Below are 22,509 nucleotides of genomic sequence, written 5' to 3'. Positions count from 1 at the left end.
GAGGATAATTTGAAATACTATTCCACATTACCCTCTACATTTGCATGACCTCAAATTCGGCCAGTTTTTTGATAATGCTTGTCAAACTTAGAGAATGTAACGTGCGTAACTTCTGTAGTATTGTTTTCTTAATGACCACGCACCACAACATATTTTAGCATAAAATGCATTGTAAGTTCATTCGTTTCTCTTGTATTATTGAAAATAGAAACAGTATACCAAATTACCCGACTTTCCTATAATAATAATAATAATAATAATAATAATAATAATAATAATAATAATAATAATAATAATAATAATAATAATAATAATAATAATAATAATAATAATAACTAACTCTATGGCCTATGGAACCCGGAGGTTCAGTGCCGTGTTCAAAAAAGCTCTCCACTGACTTCTATCCTTAGCTAATTGCATCCAGTTTCTACTTTGCATTCCTATCTCTGCGAGATCCATCTTAATATTGTCCTCCCATCTGCGCCTAGGTCTTCCTAATGGTCGTTTTCCTATGGGTCTACCAGTCAAGACTTTGAAAGCGTTTCTACTTTCTTCCATTCTAGCTACATGACCTGCTCACCTAAGCCTCCTAGACTTGACGACCCTAACAATGTTGGGTAAACCGTATAAACTATGTAGTTCCTCGTTTTGAAGTTTCCGGCATTCCCAATTCCCGTTCCTCTTGGGTCCGAATATTCGTCTCAGGATCCTGTTCTCAAATACTTTCAGTCTATGTTCTTCCCTCAGAGTAAGCGACCATGTTTCACAACCATACAGAACAACAGGCACGATTATCGTTTTATATATTTTAAGCTTCAAATTCCTCGACAGAATTCGCGACGACAAGAGATTTTGAACCGAATAGTAACACGAATTCCCTGCTTTTAGTCGACATTTAATTTCTTCGTGAATATGATTTTCGTCTGTTAATATTGATCCTAAATATTTGAAAGTATTCACTTTATCAAAAGCATTATTTAATATTTTAACGCCTCCACAATTTGCCGTATTACGGTCCCGACGCACTTCCATGTATTTAGTTTTCTCTGCATTTACTTCTAAACCCATGTCCCTGCAAGCGTTTAATAAGATAATAATAATAATAATAATAATAATAATAATAATAATAATAATAATAATAATAATAATAATAATAATAATAATAATAATGTGTGCTGTGGACAGAACTTTACATATAGAGAGGCAAGATTCTTCAACCAAATGAAATGAAATGAAGTATTTTAGTTTTTACGTCCCTCAGATATACCATATAGGTTAGAGGAAACGATTAGGGATGTGTAGGAGACAACATTTGTGACTGTCTCGTCTCAAAAATGTGGTGTAAAAGTGTATATGTACTCTACTTGAAAAATGTATATTTCTCTATTGGAAGGGTCGTGTCTCGACTCGAATTTTGCCAGGAAAATCCTGTCTTGACTCGTCTCTTGCGCATCCCTAGAAACGATGATGTAACGAAGAAATTGGTAGGAAAAGGAAGAATCTAGAGAGAAATTTCATGTACACATACAGTATTTGTCCACAGCAAAACCTACTTGATGAGAGGTGGGATCGAACCAGGAACCTCATGAACCAGAGTTTACTTAAGTTTGTGGTGAACATAGTGTTCATAGGTTTTCTCGACTATTCCCGTTTCCTCACACATTCTCCTGGTATCAAATAAGGAACCTCACAAACAAGAGTTGAATAAATTCGTGGTGGACAACTTCGTGTTCATAGTTTTTTTCCGTGGACATAATTGTGAGACCTTGAATTAAAGATATTTTTCATCTTGGTCTTAGTTTAAATTAAAACCCCATTGGAACTACATGCACCACAGTTAAATTTTCTGACATTTGATGAAAACATCATCATGGCTTTCTTACATCATCAATGTTCTTTTTTCACTTTACGGTTACTATTTTAATAAACAACAAGTAGTCAGACGCCAAACAAAAGCACTTCTATTTGCAAACGAACAACACCAACACACTTCCCTGACCATCAGACACAATTAATCACCCATTCCTATACAGGCTTCAATCACACACACACAAATACACACACACATCACGTGACTCGATATTTGCGGCAAAAACGTGACTTGGACAAAAATAGTCATAGCAACATCCAGAAGAACTTGATTCCACGGATTTTCCCATATTATACTATGGCGTCTAGCAACTAATCAATTTCACATGGGAACCCATGGCTAAGTTCGACGTAATCTGACACACACATAACATGACCCAGTACTTCCTAGCAAAACGTGACTGAAAAAAATAGCCATAGCGATATCCGATTTCAAATTTGACGCACTCTCACAAGAATCTATCACTTATTCACCACACGATATGACACCTAACACGTGCCAACCCAAGACAAAATTCGACAGTCTAATCATCAGTTCTTCAACATAACCATTCAACGCTATGCCATCTAGCAAAAGGTCAATTTTCAATGAGAACTTCTGGACTTCGACGGTTGTAGGCGTCTACCGATGTATCCCATAGCCAACATTGTCTATAGCACCTAGTGTTAAGTCTTATGTTATGTAGTAATATTTTTTAAGAACTGGAAACACTGTTTCTACGAAATTTAGATTTCATTTGTTATTCAAGATGGAAAGTGTTGAAGAGAGACGGTGCATAAGGCACGAGGCACGAACATTTCTTCCATAATTTTAAAGTTAAGTTTGTTATTTAAGTGCAATGAACACAGTGCAGTTATTATATGTACTTTGTGGTTTATTTTAAGTGTTAGTTAAAAACCAGCGATTAGTAAGGTACAATAAAAACTAAAAACAAGTATTGGAAGTTTCCATTGTTGGAAGACAGTCCATTACCAGTTAAGTAAATCGCGAACATTTAAGAGCATAAGCACAAACAGTTTTTTTGGTCCTCCAGTGCCGAATGGAGGAAGTGTTGTGCCAAGAAAAAGAATAAGTGAATCATTCAAACATTCATATTGACTATGTGTGTGTAAAGACAGTGAGTGTTACGAATCAAGCAAAATTGACCTAGTGGACTTATCACGTACGCGCCTACGCATTCAGCTGTGCATTGCAATCTGCAGAAAAACAAAGGCGCAATGTAGCAGTCACGTAGCTAAGTATATTTTTTTTGTTTCTTTTACTTGTGTAAAGGTCTGTTGTTATAAGGACTTCAGGTAGATATATCACAAGCAATGGATTCAAATACAAATTCTCTTATAAAGGCAAGAGGCCTAGCTAAAGCGTCCCTTACAAGAATGAAAACATTTGTTGAACAATTTGGAGCAGACGGTGATGTAATGCAAATTAAAGTTAGGTGTGCACGTTTACCCAATATATTCAAAGAATATGATGAAGTGCAAAAACAGCTTGAATTAAAGGACGAAAGCGACGAATACACACAGGATAGAGAATTGTTTGAAGCTACTTACTACGATACTCTTGCAAAATTGACGTCAATTGTTGAAACAGCTGAGAAGGCTGGTAGTAGCAATAGAAGTTCATCAGGTGATTCATCCGCGAATACAGGGTGTCTAAAATTACCAGTCATAAAGCTACCAATATTTAAAGGTCAAGTTATAGATTTCAGACATTTTCATGATACTTTCAGTAGTTTGGTTGTAAACAATCAGAGTTTAGATGATATTCAAAGATTTCATTATTTGTTGTCCTCATTATCAGGTGAAGCAAGCAAATTAGTTGAGAATATACCAGTGACAGGTGAAAATTTCAAACTTGCTTGGGAAATGATATGCAAAAGGTATAATAATCCAAAGCTAATAGCAACTGCTCACGTAAAGGCATTGTTTTCATTACCGACTGTCAGTAAAGATTCAGTGGCGGACTTAAGGACATTATTAAATCAAACTATAAGTAACGTAAATGCACTTAAGGCATTACAGTTAGATACTCCTTTGGGTGATATATTGTTATCGCAGCTAGTTTTGGAAAAGCTAGATGAACAAACACGTAAAGACTTTGAAAATCAAACAAATAGGGAACAGTTTGCTAGTTTAGAAGAACTTCATGTCTTTTTAGAAAATAAATGCCAGGCCTTAGAATTGATAAAGTCTACACAATCAAAATCGCATCTCAGTAAATCTATTGTTGTCAAGGAAGTAAAAAATGCTAGACAATCTTATGTGAGTACTAATGTTTTGTGTTTGTTTTGTCAACAAAGTCATGCGTTACACAAGTGTAATGAGTTTCAGAAATTAAGTGTATCCAAAAGATTAAGTTTTGCGAAACAGAACAAACTTTGTTTTAATTGTTTGAAAGTTGTCAACCATGTAGCGAAAGATTGTTCGCTAAGTGCATGCAAAATATGTAATCTCAAGCATCACACGTTATTGCATAGTGATTTTAAGAAATCACAGCCTAATCATGCTGCCAGTGTTGAAAATGATACTGTTACGGAACCTGTAGGAGAAAAGTCAATGTCTCTAGGACAGGAAGTTGTTAATACTAGTACTTATTGCTCTGTGAAGCCTAAAAGTAATGTGCGTGTTTTACTTTCAACTGCAGTTGTTCAAGTTAAAGATTGCAATGGTAAATTACATATGGTTAGGGCTTTGCTTGATAGTTGTTCCCAATCTCATTTTGCAACAGAATCTCTCATTCAAAGGTTAAAATTAAAGAAATTTCCTATCAATGTTCCTGTACAAGGTATTAATAATGTAAGTTGCAACGTTAAATACGGAAGTAAGTTACAAATATTCTCTGCTGTAAGTGATTTTAGTGTAGATGTTGAGTGTTTTGTATTGCCCAAAATAGCGGGAAATTTACCTGATGCTGATATTGACATTAAAGAATGGAACTTTCCACCGAATTTACAGTTAGCGGATCCTAATTTCAACAAGTCTGGTAAGATTGATTTGTTGTTAGGTGCTGGAATTTTCTTTAGTCTACTCAAAGCAGGACAACAGGTGCGTCCAGGAGCATTTCCAGTTCTCCAAAATACAGAGTTAGGATGGATAGTTTCAGGACAATATCAGATGCCAAAGCACAACAACTTCACGCCAGAACATCGAACATTCTTTTTGCACAACAACGATGATTTAAGCCATCAGTTGCAGAAGTTTTGGAAAATAGAAGATATTCAAGAAACTCCTTTATCCAAAGAAGAAAGGGAGTGCGAAGAACATTTTATCGCAAACACTAGAAGACATTCAACAGGACGCTTTATAGTGAGATTGCCATTCAAACAAGAAGTGACCCAGTTAGGTGATTCTTATAAGACAGCTGTTCAGCGTTTACAACAACTAGAGAAAAGGTTAAATAGATGCCCCAAGTTACGCACAGATTATGTCGCATTCCTTGAAGAGTATGAAGCTTTGGAACATATGAAGGAAGCGGAAGGTAGCTCTAATATTACTCAAGGATATTACTTGCCTCATCATCCAGTTATTAAGGAAGCTAGTACTACTACAAAGACTAGAGTAGTATTTGATGCATCCGCATGCTCAACTAGTGGCATTTCACTGAACGATGTTCTCAAAGTTGGTCCAACTGTGCAAGACGATTTGCAGTCAATTATATTAAGATTTCGCACCTACCCTATAGCTTTTACTGCAGATATAGAGAAGATGTATTGACAGATTTTGATTGATGAGCGTGACTGTAAATTCCAGAAGATTTTGTGGAGAAGATCAGAAGAAGAACCCATTAAGGTATATGAATTAAAGACTGTCACATACGGAACAGCCTCAGCGCCTTTCCTTGCTACTCGGTGTCTCCAGCAATTAAGTGCAGAAGAAGCTTGTGAATATCCGAAGGCAGCACAAATTCTCAAGAATGACTTCTATATTGACGATTGTATTTCAGGGGTTGAAAGTTTGGAGGAAGCTTTAAAGATAAAGGACGAATTAATACAAATGCTACAAAAGGGTGGTTTTTTGCTAAGAAAGTGGTGTTCCAACAGTACTGAATTATTGGAATCCATCTCTGAAGAATTGAGAGAAACACAACTTCCATTACGCTTAGACGATAAGGGTCAAGTCAAAACATTAGGATTACTTTGGCATCCAGCAACTGATCAACTTCAAGTGATGAATGGATTCACTCTAAATCAAAGGTCGAATAATAATTTAACAACACGCAAGATGTTGGGTATTATTGCTTCAATCTTTGATGCGTTGGGAATTGTTAGTCCAATAACAATCGTATGTAAGATAATTCTTCAAGATCTGTGGCAAGCAGGATTGGAGTGGGATGAAACACTTCCTAAAGAACTACAGCAAAGATGCAAGACAGTATTTGAATTTATTCCTTCATTATCAGATATCAGTGTAGACAGTCCTTCAGTCAGGTACCTTGATTGACATTCAAGTTCACGCTTTCTCAGATGCTTCAGAAAAGGCTTATGGGACATGTGTGTATTTAAGATCCGTCAACAAGGATGGTCAAGTTACTTCGAAGCTATTATGTGCTAAGTCCAAAGTGGCACCCATAAAGAAGATTTCCCTGCCTCGCTTAGAGTTATGTGCAGCAGTGTTGTCATCAAAACTTGTCAAGAAGTTAACTAAGGCATTAAAACAACGAATATCCCAGGTATACATGTGGACAGATTCTATGGTGGTCTTAGCATGGTTAAGAGCAAGTCCAAATAGATGGAAAACATTTGTTGGCAATCGAGTTGCTGAGGTACAAGAAGTGGGAGGAGAATGGAGACACGTCGCTTCAAGTGACAATCCTGCGGATATTATATCAAGAGGAACAAGTCCTGACAAGTTAATACATAATAGTTTGTGGTGGAACGGTCCTCAATGGTTACAGTGTTCTTCACTTGATTGGCCTAAGACGGAGCCTGCCCCACTCAGAGAGATTCCTGAACAGAAAAAATTAAAATCAAGTTACTTAGTGACAACTCAAGATAATAGTATAATCGAAACATTCTCTACTTTGAACAAACTTCAGAGAGTCTTGGCTTATTGTATGCGGTTTTCCAAGAATGCTAAAGTAGAAACATCAAGAAGAAATGTAGACGCTCTTACTTTGGAAGAAATTGAAGAAGTTTTAATGAGACTAACACGAGAAGTTCAGAACTCAGTTTATGCTAAGGAAATGGCTGATCTTAAAGAAAGTGGAAGAGTTAGCAATAAGAGCAAACTCTTGTCTCTCAATCCTTTCATATGTGATCAACAATAACTAAGAGTTGGTGGAAGATTAAAGATGTCTGAACTTGAATTTGATGCTAAACATCAAATTATTCTACCACCAGATCATCACCTGACAAGACTAATTATAGAACATGAACACAGGCGATTGCTACATTCTGGATGTCAGTTAATGCTAGCATCACTAAGGCAAAGGTATTGGATACCTAATGGTAAAAATGCCATCAAGAAAGTTATTAGAAGGTGTATTACATGTCAAAGATTAAAGGCGTCTGGACCAGAACAATTAATGGGACAACTACCAAAACATAGAGTAGAACTAACAAGACCTTTCATAAATTCTGGAATTGACTTTGCCGGTCCTATTTACATCAAAACTGGTACCAGAAAGTCAAAAACAAAGGTGAAGTGCTACATTGCACTGTTTGTGTGTTTAGCAACAAAGGCTATCCATCTCGAATTTGTGAGTGATCTTACTAGTCAGGCATTTTTAGCTGCTTTGAGAAGATTCATATCTCGTCGAGGTAAATGCAAGCATATCTATAGCGACAATGGAACTACGTTCATTGGTGCCAACAAGGAACTTCAAGAAGTCGCAAAGTTGTTGCATACAGCTGACCATCAAGTAAGGATTAAGAATTTTGCAACTACTGAAGGAATCCAATGGCATTTTATTCCGCCATATTCGCCCAACTTCGGTGGTCTTTGGGAGGCTGCAGTTAAGTCCTTTAAATACCACTTAAGAAGAGTCATGGGAATGTCATATCTCACGTTTGAAGAATTAACAACATTAACCACACAAATAGAAGCTTGCTTAAATTCGAGACCTCTTGTAGCATTATCCAATGATCCTAATGATCCAGTAGCATTAACTCCTGGTCATTTTCTTATTGGTCAACCATTGACAGCACTACCAGAACGTGACTTACATCAGGAGAAGATTAATTCAATTCAAAGATGGCAAAGGATCCAACAACAATTTCAACAGTTTTGGAGAAGATGGTATATGGAATACTTGTCACAACTACAAGGAAGAAATAAGTGGAAGAGAAGCTGTGCCAACATACAGCCAGGTCAATTGGTGGTTCTCAAAGAAGATAAGCTACCTCCTCTATCGTGGAAATTGGGAGTCATCACTGAAGTACATTCTGGACCTGACGGTTTGGTTCGAGTGGCTACTGTTAAAACTTCAAATGGTTTATATAAACGCTCAATTAGAGGACTTTGTGTTTTACCAAGTAATGATGAATCGTAATGTCATTCATGTAAAAGTATACTTATTATTTCCTGTTTTAGTCTATTTTATTTGTTGTAATGTAAAGTTTGTTTTCTTTTGTTTTTTTTTAAAAAAAAAAGGTCACTAGCCCTTTTTTGGCGGGCGGCATGTTAAGTCTTATGTTATGTAGTAATATTTTTTAAGAACTGGAAACACTGTTTCTACGAAATTTAGATTTCATTTGTTATTCAAGATGGAAAGTGTTGAAGAGAGACGGTGCATAAGGCACGAGGCACGAACATTTCTTCCATAATTTTAAAGTTAAGTTTGTTATTTAAGTGCAATGAACACAGTGCAGTTATTATATGTACTTTGTGGTTTATTTTAAGTGTTAGTTAAAAACCAGCGATTAGTAAGGTACAATAAAAACTAAAAACAAGTATTGGAAGTTTCCATTGTTGGAAGACAGTCCATTACCAGTTAAGTAAATCGCGAACATTTAAGAGCATAAGCACAAACACCTAGCAACCAACCAGTTTAAGGGTCTCTCAAGTTCAAATTAGCCTAACTATCCTATATCTACTGTGCTATATATCAATGGCATTATAATTCCTTGGTATGAATAATGTATATTATTTCACTAGCTTATGTATATGAGAAGACATAAAAGAACACTGCTCATACAGGAGTTAGAAAATGGTTAATATTAACTGAAAATATCAAATATGGTACGATTGAAGGAAATAAGTTTATAAATCTTTGTCTGCATTTATTGACCTACTCCAATGATCTTACATATCATACAAAATATAGATTGAAATTAAAGTAAGTTAAAAATTTCGGTCCTTTGGGGTCCGGTCTTGCAGGCACTTGTCAATGCAGACCATTTAAATGGTTACACCAAAGTTGTTAAGTATTTGAAAAGCTTTTATGTAACACGAGTCAAGATACTAACTCGTGTACCAAAATACGATAATTGCTTGAGTTACTCATAATTTGGTTCTTCAACTGTGAAACATGTCAAATAAATATTTCTCAATGAAACGTTCCTCAAGTTGAGGTTAAGGTTGAACTATCCGCTTTTCTGCTGTGAAGTTGGAAACAGTAAATAATGCGAGTTGATTGTTACTTTCCACATTATTACTTGCATGTATTGGGATCTGCAGCCCCTCGAACAAATATAATTCCAGAGCAAGATGAAGATGGAATATGTGCATATCAAAAAGTTGCAAGAAGATGACATTCGGCAGTCCTAACTAGAAACATAGCTATCACCACGAGATGGCATCAGCCCGTATGTGGTGTCCTGCAAGAAAAGATCTTGCAAGTCTGAATAATGCAAGTATAGCATCACATATCCTTGTGTCCAATATACTGCCGAAAAGACCAATCGTCATTCACATGTGTACAATCGTTTTCGAATGAATATCCAGTGATAATATATATATATAACTGACATTATCAAAAAGTTTTTTCATACGTATTCACATCATTAAAAATATCCTCATTTGTTACTTTCAGGTCGTAAGTGCAGCAACTCAAAACGACATTGAAGATGTAACTCAGCAAACTACATGATACGTTCCTATTAAACTTGCTGGAATCAACTAAAAAATTAACCGTACGTATAACTTTAAACTGTATAATGAACATTAAGAGGATCGCGTAGGTAAGACGTATGATTATTCTATTAGTCCAAGAGTTTCCAGAACTGTAATGGAATTATGCTAATAGTCATACTTTAAATTTCAAGGTTTGTGAGGAAGATTCAGAAGATTTATCTTAATGTTATATTCGTTTTTAAGAACTTGTTTGCTTCCTTTTTTATATAAACAAAATAGATAATTCATTCCAATTTGTAATTATTGAGCACAAATATTTCTTGTCTTTATATATTGTATTTTATATTCATTTTCTTTTTACAAACAGCGTAGTTACTTGGAACAAACTCACTGGGCTATTGCTATAATCGTTTTAAGACACATACGTAAATTGTATCAATATAAAGTGTAATGCAGTGCAGGTATAAAATAGCGGTGAATTACAGTATCCCCTTGGAGTGAACAAAAATTTTATCACTGGTTAAAATTTAATAATTTTCTTTCCTTCACACCAGCTATCATTTTCTTATTTCATATCTAATCATTTAATAAATTATGCATTCTTTCATAAATACAATTTGAAAGTGGATTGTTCTATCTGTTATCTAGCCACTCTTCAGCAATAACTTATAGAAGTGATGGCTTGAAAAAGTAACACCAAATTTTAATAAACAACAAACAACTTGAACGCAAATTAATATATACATACAATTAACTCATACACTGAGAAAAAATTGTAGGTGGCGTACTTAAAAAGATAGGTTACATGCGTAATTCCTGTAGTTTTGACTTAACGTGTAGCAGACGTATAACTGAAAACGCATGTTTTATAATACTTTCTGTATAAGTGTTCCATCTATACGTACGTTCCGTATGAAACAATGTAGGCAGTCAGGACCTCACATACAAATGGACGTATATAACATATAGCTGACGAAGGTAACATAAGTATATGTATGTGATATACGGAAAACTGTTAGATGTCAGACATCTTGCAACGGCATGATGTAACACCTAAGGGCAGTGCCTATGTAGCATACGGATAACGTATGCTCCGTAGCGATTTCTATAGTAAGCAAGAGGATACCGTATATTTGTAGAATATACCGCTGTCGGAAGAACGGATTTTTCTATGTTTATCAGCAAATGTTTCTTCTCAATTCATTCATATGGATCTAATATATACGAGGTGTGACACAAAAAAACGAGACTAAGTGCATAACTTGAAAAAGGATTGGAGTTGGCAACAACTGTTTTGGTGACGTAATGCCACACCCCTCCTCTATCCATGCTGCTAGTTTAGACTCAGCCGGTGATGACAGTTGGGAGTATTGCATCAGTGAGTGAACACGTGCAACTGCATTCTGTCGGAAAGATGTCTAGTGTAAAAACTGAACAGCGAATCAACATCAAGTTTCCTTGTGAAACTTAAGAAATCAGCCACAAAAACATTTCAAATGTTAACTGAGGCTTATGGAGATGAAACTTTGTCTCGAGCACGTGTGTTTGAATGGCATAAACGGTATTCGGAGGGAAGGGACAATTCAAGGCAATGTTGATTGTCTTCTTCGACATTAAGGGAATTCTAATGATTGAGTGCGTTCCCAGTGGTCAGACTGTTACTCAGCACTACTACATTGAAGTACTAAAAAGACTTCGTGAGAAAATTAGGAAAAAAAGGCCACAGTTGTGGAGTGATGGATGGCTGTTGCATCAGGACAATGTACCCGCTCACAAGGCCCTATCTCTCAAGCAGTTTCTGAGCAGCAAAAACATTACTGTAATGGAGCATCCACCTTATTCACCAGATTTGGCTCCCTGTGACTTTTTTATTTCCCAAAATTAAATCTTGCATAAAGGGGACCCATTTTACCACAGTTAAAGATGTTCAGGAGAAAACGAAGAATCTCCTGAAGGGCCTTCCAGAAACCTCGTTCCAGGAATGTTACAAGCAATGGCAGCACCGAATGCAGAAGTGTGTGAATGCTGAAGGGGACTACTTTGAAGGTGATAACATCACAGAGAACTAATTCTGTAAGTATACTGACTTATTGGAACAGTCTCGTTTTTTTTTTTTTTTTTTTTTTTGTCACACCTCGTATTCTTGTTCTCTCTTGGAGTGCCATGGTTCGTTACTGCTCATTCTATTCCTTTCTCTTCTATGTTCTCTTTCTTGCCTTCCAAATCTTTCTTCGTTTTATGTCTTTCAAGGTCCCAATCTGTTTTCGACTTTTTCCTTCCTGTTTTCTTGTTTGCTAAACAAAAATTTTTCTTACTCCTCTTTTTTTCTTTCTTTTCTGAATTTCATTCTTTTCTTTGTACTATTCCATTTCTGAATTTCTATTTGTTTCTTTCGTCTTTCTTCTCCATTTTGACTTCCGACTCTTGGTTTGGTAAACCTTAATTCACATTGTATCGATTGTTTCATTTTTCTTCTCGTCCTTTTAAGGGTTTGAAATCTTGTCTTTCTTGTCTTTGGTGTGCAACGTGTTAAAATCTGTTTTCTTTCTTTTTCTTTTCCACATTCTGTTACTTGTCTCTGCGAGTTTCCTTTTTTCTTTTTCTTTTTGATTCATTTTCCTCTATTGATTGACTTCATCATATTTCTTTTTCTTTCTTCGATATCTTTCACATCTATCAACAGTTGTCTCCTTATACTTCTGTTTCTTTAATCGATACCTTGTTTCTCTTGCTTCTTCCGACTCATCATTAATATCACCATTCTTTCCAATTTTATATTTTCCTTTTTCTTCATTATACTATTATCTTGTTTTCTGAAACTGGCATTTTTCCTGTAATTGTATTTGCTTCTCATAATTGCTCTCCTCTTCTGTGCGTTGATTTACTTTATCTTCTTGACAGAGAGCATTAATTCCATCTTCATTTATAGTCATTCTTTCCTTTTCGATTTGTTCTTCAAGTACCTAGTACAATAAATGACAACCAGGTCCATAGTGTTTTTGATGTGACTAGATCTAACGAGCTGAAATTGGGACAATGTGTGAGTAACCTGAATAATATTTGTGAAAACTTTATTGTGGACCAAAACAAACGTGATAGATAAAAAAAGGGGGAAGATGATGAAGCTCTTCCGAACTGTATTTAAAATAAGAAGAAAAATAAATATAGAAGAAGATAAAAGAAAAACAAATAATATCAATGGAAAAAGAAGAAAATTGTTAAAGATAATACTAAAGATGTTAAATAAAAAGAGAAACGGAAAAAGAAAGGAAGAAAACAAGAAGGGAAACTGAAGAAGAGAAAGTGAAACTAGAAAGAAAGAAAACTAGAAACGATACTGAAGACCTGAAGGCTAAAAAAGAAAAGAAGAAAACGATAAGCGATACAGAAAATGAGTAAAAAGAAAGAAATAATTTGAAACGTGATTCGCAGGACGAAAAGAAGAAGAAGAAGAGAGAAAAGAAACTGTACATTATTAATGTAGTTATATCTTCCATTGTTTCAAATGTTCCTACTATTTGAAGAAACGATATCAATTGTTTGTATACAGCTACTTAATCATGAATTCTTGTAATGTTAAAATGTCGAATACATGTTTCGACTTCACTGGAAATATTAAGTTGAGAATACAATCATTTTTTTTATTTTCGTACGCTCGAGAAGCAAAATTAGATGGCCGAAGATCAAAATCATGCAGCCACAATTATCTCTATCTCCTAACTTTGTCTCCATTTCACTGGTTCTTGCTTCCACTGCTATTGCGTACCTTCTTCCTACAAATTGCATAATATCCAAGTATGTCTTTATACTATTAAACAAACGAATATCACAGTAAAACAGATACACATCAATACAATTTATAAATGACTAATTTTACTGCAAATTTTCTGTAATAATGACAAGAGGATTTCGCACTTTTCACAGTCTTTCTGTTTTCATTTTCGGCATGAGTATATAAAGCGAAGAATTGCTTCCAGGACGCAAGTAGTACCAAATAATGACGCTAGATTGCAAGAATATACTATAATGCTGCTTACTAGTGACAGTAGAGGAACTCGAAACAACTATTCAGTTCCAATGCCAAGAAAGGCAAACAAAAGAGCCTCGATCGGAATAAAATAAAAGAAATAATAACCTTATTTATGAGTTTTATCTTTGGGTATGCACTGTTTACCTTACATACATGAGATAACCGCCACTGAAACTTATATACAACGAACCTTAATTTTTACGAAGTAGCGGACACTTAAATATATTCGAAGACGAAATAAATAATTAAAATTCCGTTTCATTTGAAAAGAAAGAAATTAAGTCCAACATAAATTAAGTCGCTAAAAATAAAAATGACCTAGGTATTCAACATCGTTAAAAGAAAATTTCATTTCATTATATTTAGTTACAAACGTTTTCATGCACTTCTTTTATACACTAGTAATCAATTATTTTAGTGCGAAGGTCAAAAGAACTTTACATTATTAACAAAATGTATATTACTTTACAAATGTGTTTTGCCAACTAAAATTGGTAAAAAAATCATGGAAGGAAAAAAGTGAATAAATATGTTTTATTATTTATTGATATCTGATCTTCTGTATTATTTCAGCTGTTATACATGCTGGTTTATAAATATAATAGAAAAAACAGAGAAAACTTGTTTTAATTAAATGTTGTAAATGGATATCACCAGTTTACAAAAAATGATTCTGCACAGTGAAATTTCCTAGAGGCAAATAATTTCAAAATAAACAATCAATTATCACTCAGTTGTTCATGTCAACGTTGTTTAGTAATCGAGAAACCTTATCAGTTAAATATATATTTATTTAAAATTTATTAACTTTTTTTTCCTGTGGACAGTTTTGCGTATTATTTCAATATTTTTTAAAAATATATCAGTGTTTTTTATGTCAAAATAACAAGCATATATAGCAACGTATCTACAAAGGGCTACACAAACATATCACCCCTATAAGATGTAGTGGTCGTTTCTATGGGGTTGTTAAAGCTATATTTGTTTCACCACAGATTTTTCCTAGAGGAGAAATTTATGATGGATCATCACACGCCACAACAACGTCCAGAAACTGTGTCTATTTTCATCGAAAGGAAACCAAATTGACTTTACGAATATCGGATAAGACACCGTAATCAGGCCTTACAAATTAAAGAACTATCTACACTCTGGATGCTTTAGGCTACTGCTTTCTCCATCATTATTTTTTAAAGTTTTCATCCTCCAGACTTTCTTGTTTTGCAAGACCATAAGTGAATATCATCTTTGGTAGGTACATGCGTTGCAGAGATGTCAGAAACGTCAACAATATGACAAGAATAACAATTGAACATATCTTAATAATCTCTTCATTGAGTTTAGAAATAACATTTACTTCTACTTCTTTACAAAAACCAGACATAACAACCCAGAGACCATAACTACTTTCTGAGTATAGTAGTTCAATTGTTAATATTTTTTTCATTCATAATTTTTTAATTTGAAACATATATAAGCAGGGCCGGATTTTTCAATAGGCCCGGTAGGCCCGGGCCTATGGGCGCAAGCTCCCAGGGGGCGCACGGCCGAAAGAAAAAAATAAAAAATATCTAGAAATAATAATAAATAGCCATAACTTAACATAGTTTTTGAATTGATTTTAAAATATCAGGCTAATAAAGCATTCTGATTTTGAAGTTCATTGGAACAAATAATTGTTGGTAAAGTTAAACTATTTGCATCGTGGAGTGGTGTTTAAGCAATTAACATATAGACCTGAAATAATTTTTTAATAAAGGTTTTTAGGAAAGTAACTTTAACCAGACTAGGGGGCGGAAAAAATTATTGGGCCTAGGGGCGCCAAAATGTTAAATCCGGCCCTGATTATAAGAAATTATGTCCATATTCATTTCAACACTCTCGACTTTGCACGAGTCAAATTTTTATATCTGATCCTTCAGACCCAAAAAAAGACAAAGGTATTGTGGTATTCATGCAAAAAAAAAAAAATGTAACTGTACCATATTTGTGGTGTTCAGAGTACAAGGTAACAAAGTTCAAGTGGAGTGTTAGTTCGGGTTACACAGGAAACAGTATATACTTATTATTTTATATACTTTATTTATTTTCTTACAACTGTTATGTGCTCAGTGGATCCTATCTCATATCGTTTCTCGCTGAAAGTTGAAGTTAAACGTCAACATGATCAGTCAAAAGGTTTATGTCTGGTGCAATTTCCGTGATGATTTTTATTTAGTATATACATTTTTCCTTTCACTAATGAAGTTCTGAATTTCCCGCTAGATACCATAGTAAGCCAGAGTTCGATTCTTTTTCTTACTTGCTGCACTCGGAGTTATCATTTTGTCATTTTTGAACTTTCTTTACTCGTTTAGGTGGATATGTTTTGAACTGTCGATTTATACTGTGTTAGTAGTGTAATGAGTGCAAAAGTGGAAGTACGCTGACATTCGCCGTTGGTTCTATCTAGTTTTAGTGTAGTTTGCAGATGTCAACGCGATGTCTGCAAAAATCAGTCTGTTCGGAAAAATGGCGCATTAAAGGGTTAAACTTAAGTATATCTAAGCTGCTTCTTTACTAATATTGCTTTTTATAGAACAACTAATTTTAGTTCTTTACATTTTCCACTTATAAGTTTCATATAATAGTCTTTCAGACAAAATAAATTATAAAAGTTACCTTTAAATTGTAAAGTTTAACATTAGAAAGTAAAATCACAAAAAATACTTTCATTTCTCTGGTTGTGCAGACACTGCAATTTAACGTTTTTTTCTTTTGAGAGCAGCTCAATGGGACTATCGTACATGTGTTAGCCTCCCACACGTAGCGCCCTCCTTGTTTGATTGTAGCAACGCTCACTGTGGTGATACCTGGGTTCGAGCGGTATTAAATATTTTTATGTTTTCAGATGTTATGACGACACGATTAGCATTTGAAGTGTGCATTATAATTTAATTAATGCTTTTGTGTCATCGAGTATTTATAAAAACGCACACAACCTAGAAAAATTAAAGGAATGTCAAAACGATATAACTGACTGAAAAATTGTTTTTATCAATTAACCCAAACAGATTAACAAAGAATGTAAGTTAAATATAAGGGTGTAATAATTGTGAAGATTCCCTTCACGTTGTCTACACTGAGGACACTGAACTGTTATTTATGTTACTGATCCATTCAGCATATCTAAATAGCGCTGGACTTCTCTCTCGTAGAGTACATATTGTACTTAGTCAAGGATGCGCTAGCGAAGAACTTTATAGAAATTTTTGAGTGTTGGTGTTTTGTTTTGCGTATTTTTAGACATTCGTAAAGAGAGTAATAACATACGAAAAATATCTGTACATCGGGAAAAATAGACGCAATGCAGAAGGGAGACGCATTTCCGCAAGAATCGCATTACGAAACAGACGTCCTGGAGGCATATTGTGTGAGATATATCAAATCCTTCCCATCAAATGATCTCAACGTCCAAAGGTGACAGTATCTAAATTCAATCTTGCTTGTTAGCGCAAACATGAAACTCGTTTCCAGGTCCTTTTTCATCTTTTCATCCGACCTCAAAAGCATTCGAAGTGAAATTTTTTCGTTCTTCTTGTAATAGTAAGAAATAGGATAACATTTTCTTCCAACAGCGGAATTCAGAGATGGATACTAGCTAACAGCAGGCAGGAATCAGGATGAAGATCAGAAGTAAATTTCACAAATAACATTCTCATAAACTTTATATTCAATACTAATTGTTTAAAATCACCAGTTTCAATATATGAAAATATTCGGTAGGTACGATCAATATGCCTGACTGATGTGTGTGACTCTTAAATTTTAAAACAGTAATAAATACACATTATAATACCTGGTTAGTCATAGAAGTTTTCCGCTCCTGTCACATAATTTCAACGACTGGATATAATTACAAAAGAAGTCGGAAGTACTCGAATCAACTCGATGCGAAGAAATACTAAACTGCATATGACACCTCCAGCAGTTACTTCACTATAAAAAAAAGTAATAGAGATGCGAAAAGAGATGGTAGTCAGTGGGAGAGACAGTGCCAGATTTACGTATAAGCTAAACAAGCTATAGCTTAGGGCCCACTCTCTTGAGGACCCCAAAAATAAAGGGAAAAACTGATTTATATTTCCAAAATATAACAGAAACAATAAATAAGATAAAAATCTATACATAACAACAGTGCTTCGTGTTGTGTAAGTTCCATGATGTAATAATGAGCCCCCTTGTGCTAGCCTAATTTTTAAAATATCACTTGTTTCTTGTTCTTCATTTCTGTATATAGGACGCCTACGTTCATTTGAACACACAAAGGACCCCAATACCTTCAATATCTTAGGGTCCCACCAAATCTAAATCCAGCTCTGGGGAGAGATGTCAAGGGAACTCGGTTAAATGAAGAGGAGTTTTATACTACAACTGTGAAGAGTCTGAATCCTGTTTTGAGCTACATATGGGCATGCAATTTTATGCGTCATGAAAACACCACGTCTGTTGACCATTGGTAGTGTACTTGTGGAAAAAAATTCACGGTGCATTTCATTGAGTTTAACGCTTTAATGATCTGCAGTGATGATTAACAAAGATTAATGTTGAATGATGATTAATGATTAATCTGCAGTGATGATTAATGTTGAATGGAGAAAAATGTAAGATCGCCTCCACTGTAGACCGCAATACCAGGAGCAACATTTCCTGAGGGTGTATGGGTGATTTGGAAACCGTGATGTGCGTTTACCACAATCCACTTATTTTTGTGAACATTAACGAAGCTAGGACTACTTCTACTTTCGAGCAACGATAGGAGATAAGGAAGTATTTTGATTTGGAAAAAATCGAATTAGAGATTTCAACGAATTTACTAATTTCATGGTCTTTACTTAACAAAAAAAATATTTTTCGATATCTGCTCATCCTTACATCATAATGTACTGACCCTACAAGTCACATCGTTCAACGTATTTGGATAAAATTTTAAAGTTTTCATGAGATAATCATATTTACCAAAAAATTTTTAGTTAATAAAACCAAAATTCTTAGTTTCTCAAAAACAGTTGGACAAATTCTGTTTTCCATATATCAACATTTCATTAATAATCATAGAATATAGTATAATCGTTTCTCTGAAAAAATCCAAAAGGAGCTTTACTTTTGGGAATTGGCACTTAATGGACGTTTCTCTCAAAAATGACTCAGTCAATTTTGTTAATATTTCTAAACAAATGTTCAATTTACAAGCCTACAACATGGTATAACTCTTTCCGGCACGGATAATTATTTTTTTCATACCCTCATGTTGCACGCGAAAAATATTTCTTTAGTTAATATAAACCACATGTATTTTTGAATATATTAGGCCCTATAAAACACAGTAATAATATATTTTATCTTAGTTTATAATTATTGGCGCCAAAATGGGTGATGCATTTAGTGCATCACTGTGCAACAACACTAATGCCTTTCCATAAATATGATGCACTTTACTTAAAACTAAATATTTAAAATAACGCGAATTACTATGTGTTATATATTGTGTATTATGAAATAAATAGAACGCATATGACGTCACGCCGTTCCCCCTGAGCTATCTTTGTTCATTATAATTTGTTTTTGGAAGTGGGAGGACACCAAAGTTAATTTTACGAAGTGGGAGGATGGAATCTCTGTACGATCCCTCTCATTTTACCCGTGTACCTATGAATGAAATACATGTAAAAATATTTTCTCTGAAAACTTAAGACTATTGTTAGAAACGAAATTTTCTGAAGTAGGACTGTGCCCTCGGAGCTCCCCCAGGATTACATCATTGGTGTTATTTTATTCTATAATTTTCTTAATGCCATCAATGAAAATATTACACGTAACTTGCGACGTATGAGAAACACACGTTCAAATAATCAATATCGTTTTTATCGGCTTGTTGCACAGTGATGCTACTTTTGCATGACAACAAATAACATAAAAAACACGAATTTAACCCGGGTGACCTCTACATCATCTGCACTACGTTTCAATAATCTAAAATACAAGAATTCATAGGCAAAATACATAAAATTAGTATGCTTACCAATAACATTACCAATTTAATTATCACTACGTGCAAACAGAATCATAACAAAACCACAAAACGCGGGAATATGACAATTGACTGAAAACAATATGACCAGCGAACTAGTAACAAACATCGTAACTACGTCGAATAAGTGATTCGAAATCTGCAGCACTGTGCAAGTACGAGCTGAGCGTTCACTAAAGTGACACAATAAGTGCAACACCGTGCAATCGTTTAGTAAATCGATGATGCAAAAATGCATCACTATGCCGCAAAGAGATAAACCATTTTTCATTAAAATTTGACAAGGGGTAAGTTTACTAATGAAAGTGATTTTGTTCTGACAATTTTCTCAAAAACGACTCAAACAAGTTTGTTGTCGTGAAGAAGTGTTTGTGTTAACAACCAAATTATTTGTCATATTTCTTTTTATATTTTCTGAAAAACTGTTAAGTTAATCCTGTTAATAACAAAAATATTTCATTCGTAATCATTTAATACAGCATAAATGAATTGGTATGAGAAAGTCCAGAAAAGATAGTTTACTTTTTTGACAATTTTCTCCGGAACTCTTCAGTTGATTTTGTTCTTATTCCGTAAGTAAACATTTCATTAGCAATTTTATAATCCAGTATTAGTCATTTTGCATGAAAGCGTCCAGAAGAGGTAGTTTACTCTCGGGACGTGAATTCTTCCCAAAACAATTTTCTCAAAAACTGTACAGTCCCTCTTGCTCATGCTTCATAAATAAACATTTCTCTAACACCACTACAATACGTCATGAATAATTTTTCAAGGAAAAATATACAACTCCTAGTTCACCCTTGGGAGTGAGTTTTCTTCAGTATTGTTATCAGAGAAGTTACCTATCGTAATCTTATTCATATTTAATAAATAAATATTTCATTAGTGGCTGCAATTTTATATGATAAGAAGTGAGAGTAATAAATTTAGTGCGATGGCATGCACCATCTAATTGCCAGAAGTGACAGTATAGTGGAGAAAATATTATCAGTTATTCTGTACAGTCAGAGAATATCACAGTTCAATACAGCTATCTTTCTTGTATTATGTCACATCATATGGCACAAACGAGTCCAACGTTTTTACCATATCGATTGCATAGAGTCACCGAACGAGTGATATGGTGTATGGGTAACTAGTCGAAAATTGCATTAACATTTTACGAAGATGTGCTTCCAAGGTTTTATTCGAAAGCTCATCTGAACATTGCCTTGGTCGGTGGACACGGAACTGATTTTCCCATAAAATTTCACAAACCAACGTTGCATGATAAATTCATTCACCACTCTTGATCCAACTGCTATGCGGATCTTTGTGCAGAAAGTCCCAGGTTGAGCTCATGAAAGAAAATAACTTGTAATTGTGTATGCTTAAGACTCCCATACCAATGCCTGCTTCTATCTAGAAGAACTCCAATTCGGGGACAGTATCTGATACTAAGTCATATGCCAAAGTTACACAAATCTGTGGTTACTTTAGTCCGATTAACTTTTGCTTATTTTTTTAAACAGAGGAAATAATGAATGTTTACATGAACACATTAATTATTAATGAAATCCTTGAGTTTTACGTCTCATGGTTATACCGGCTAGGCTAAAGGAGACGGTGATGATGAGTAATGAATGAAATGGTGAAACGAAGAAAGTGGGAGGAAACGGGAGAACGGCGAGGAAACCCACGCACTCAGTGTTTATCCACAACAAAGTTCACTTGGCGTGAGCTGGGCTCGAACCTGGGACTCCAAGCACCAGAGGTAAACGCTCTACTACTGAGCCACCGCGGCCCCAACATATTAATTAATTAATTAATTTAATGCCTGTTGCAAAGAACGTATGCTAAAATTAAACGTTTAAAGTGTTATTTAGAATATAATTTATGTCATTCACTTCAAACACAAATATACTAAGAAAACAAAGAATGACTGAAGGAATTAATTATTTGTAACTTACAGTACTAGTACTAGTAATAGCAATTAATACTAATTTTTTCATAAGTGTTTTAAGCCCTCTATTTCACTTTCTAAACTTTGAAAATATTATCTTCACCAGCGAAGCCTGAGTTCAAAATTCAATGTTCAATTTCATTCAGGGATAGAGTCTTTTGTCTTTTAGTTAGTGTTATTACTGGAAAACATACAATCAACATCTATTCACAAGTTTTACACTTCCGTCTAATATAGCGTGAATATAAACTATATTAAGGCCGCTAGCTGTCGCAACGCAACATTAAAGAAACTAAAGCACTTTGTTCGAACTTCATTATATTGTCAGAAAAGAGAGAACCAGCAATCATTAACAACAAAAACACAGTTCTGTAGCATAACAGCTTCAGAAAGTAGAGAACGAGCAATCGTTAACAACAAAAATACAATTCTGTACCATAAAAGCTTCAGAAAGGAGAGAATGAGCAATCGTTAACAACAAAAACACAATTCTGTACTATATAAGCTTCAGAAAGGAGAGAACGAGCAATCGTTAACAACAAAAACATAGTTCTGTACCATAAAAGCTTCAGAAAGGAGAAAACG

General features: G+C 34.6%; 1 protein-coding gene across 1 annotated transcript; it reads left to right on the top strand.

The window, feature by feature from the left end:
- The first annotated feature begins 3,183 nt into the window (after nt 1-3,183).
- Nucleotides 3,184-6,309, top strand: LOC145666156 (uncharacterized). Its single transcript, XM_081733237.1, has 3 exons — nt 3,184-3,496; nt 3,671-5,487; nt 5,620-6,309. The coding sequence occupies exons 1-3, from the start codon at nt 3,184-3,186 to the stop codon at nt 6,307-6,309; spliced, it is 2,820 nt and encodes a 939-aa protein (XP_081589363.1).
- The last annotated feature ends 16,200 nt before the right edge of the window (nt 6,310-22,509 follow it).

This window comes from Thermobia domestica, chromosome 12, assembly GCF_964235325.1.
Source record: "Thermobia domestica chromosome 12, izTheDome1.hap1.1, whole genome shotgun sequence".
Taxonomy (NCBI): Eukaryota; Metazoa; Arthropoda; class Insecta; order Zygentoma; family Lepismatidae; genus Thermobia; species Thermobia domestica.
The sequence above is the reverse complement of the archived record's forward strand: the minus strand, read 5'-3'. Positions and strand labels throughout refer to the sequence as shown.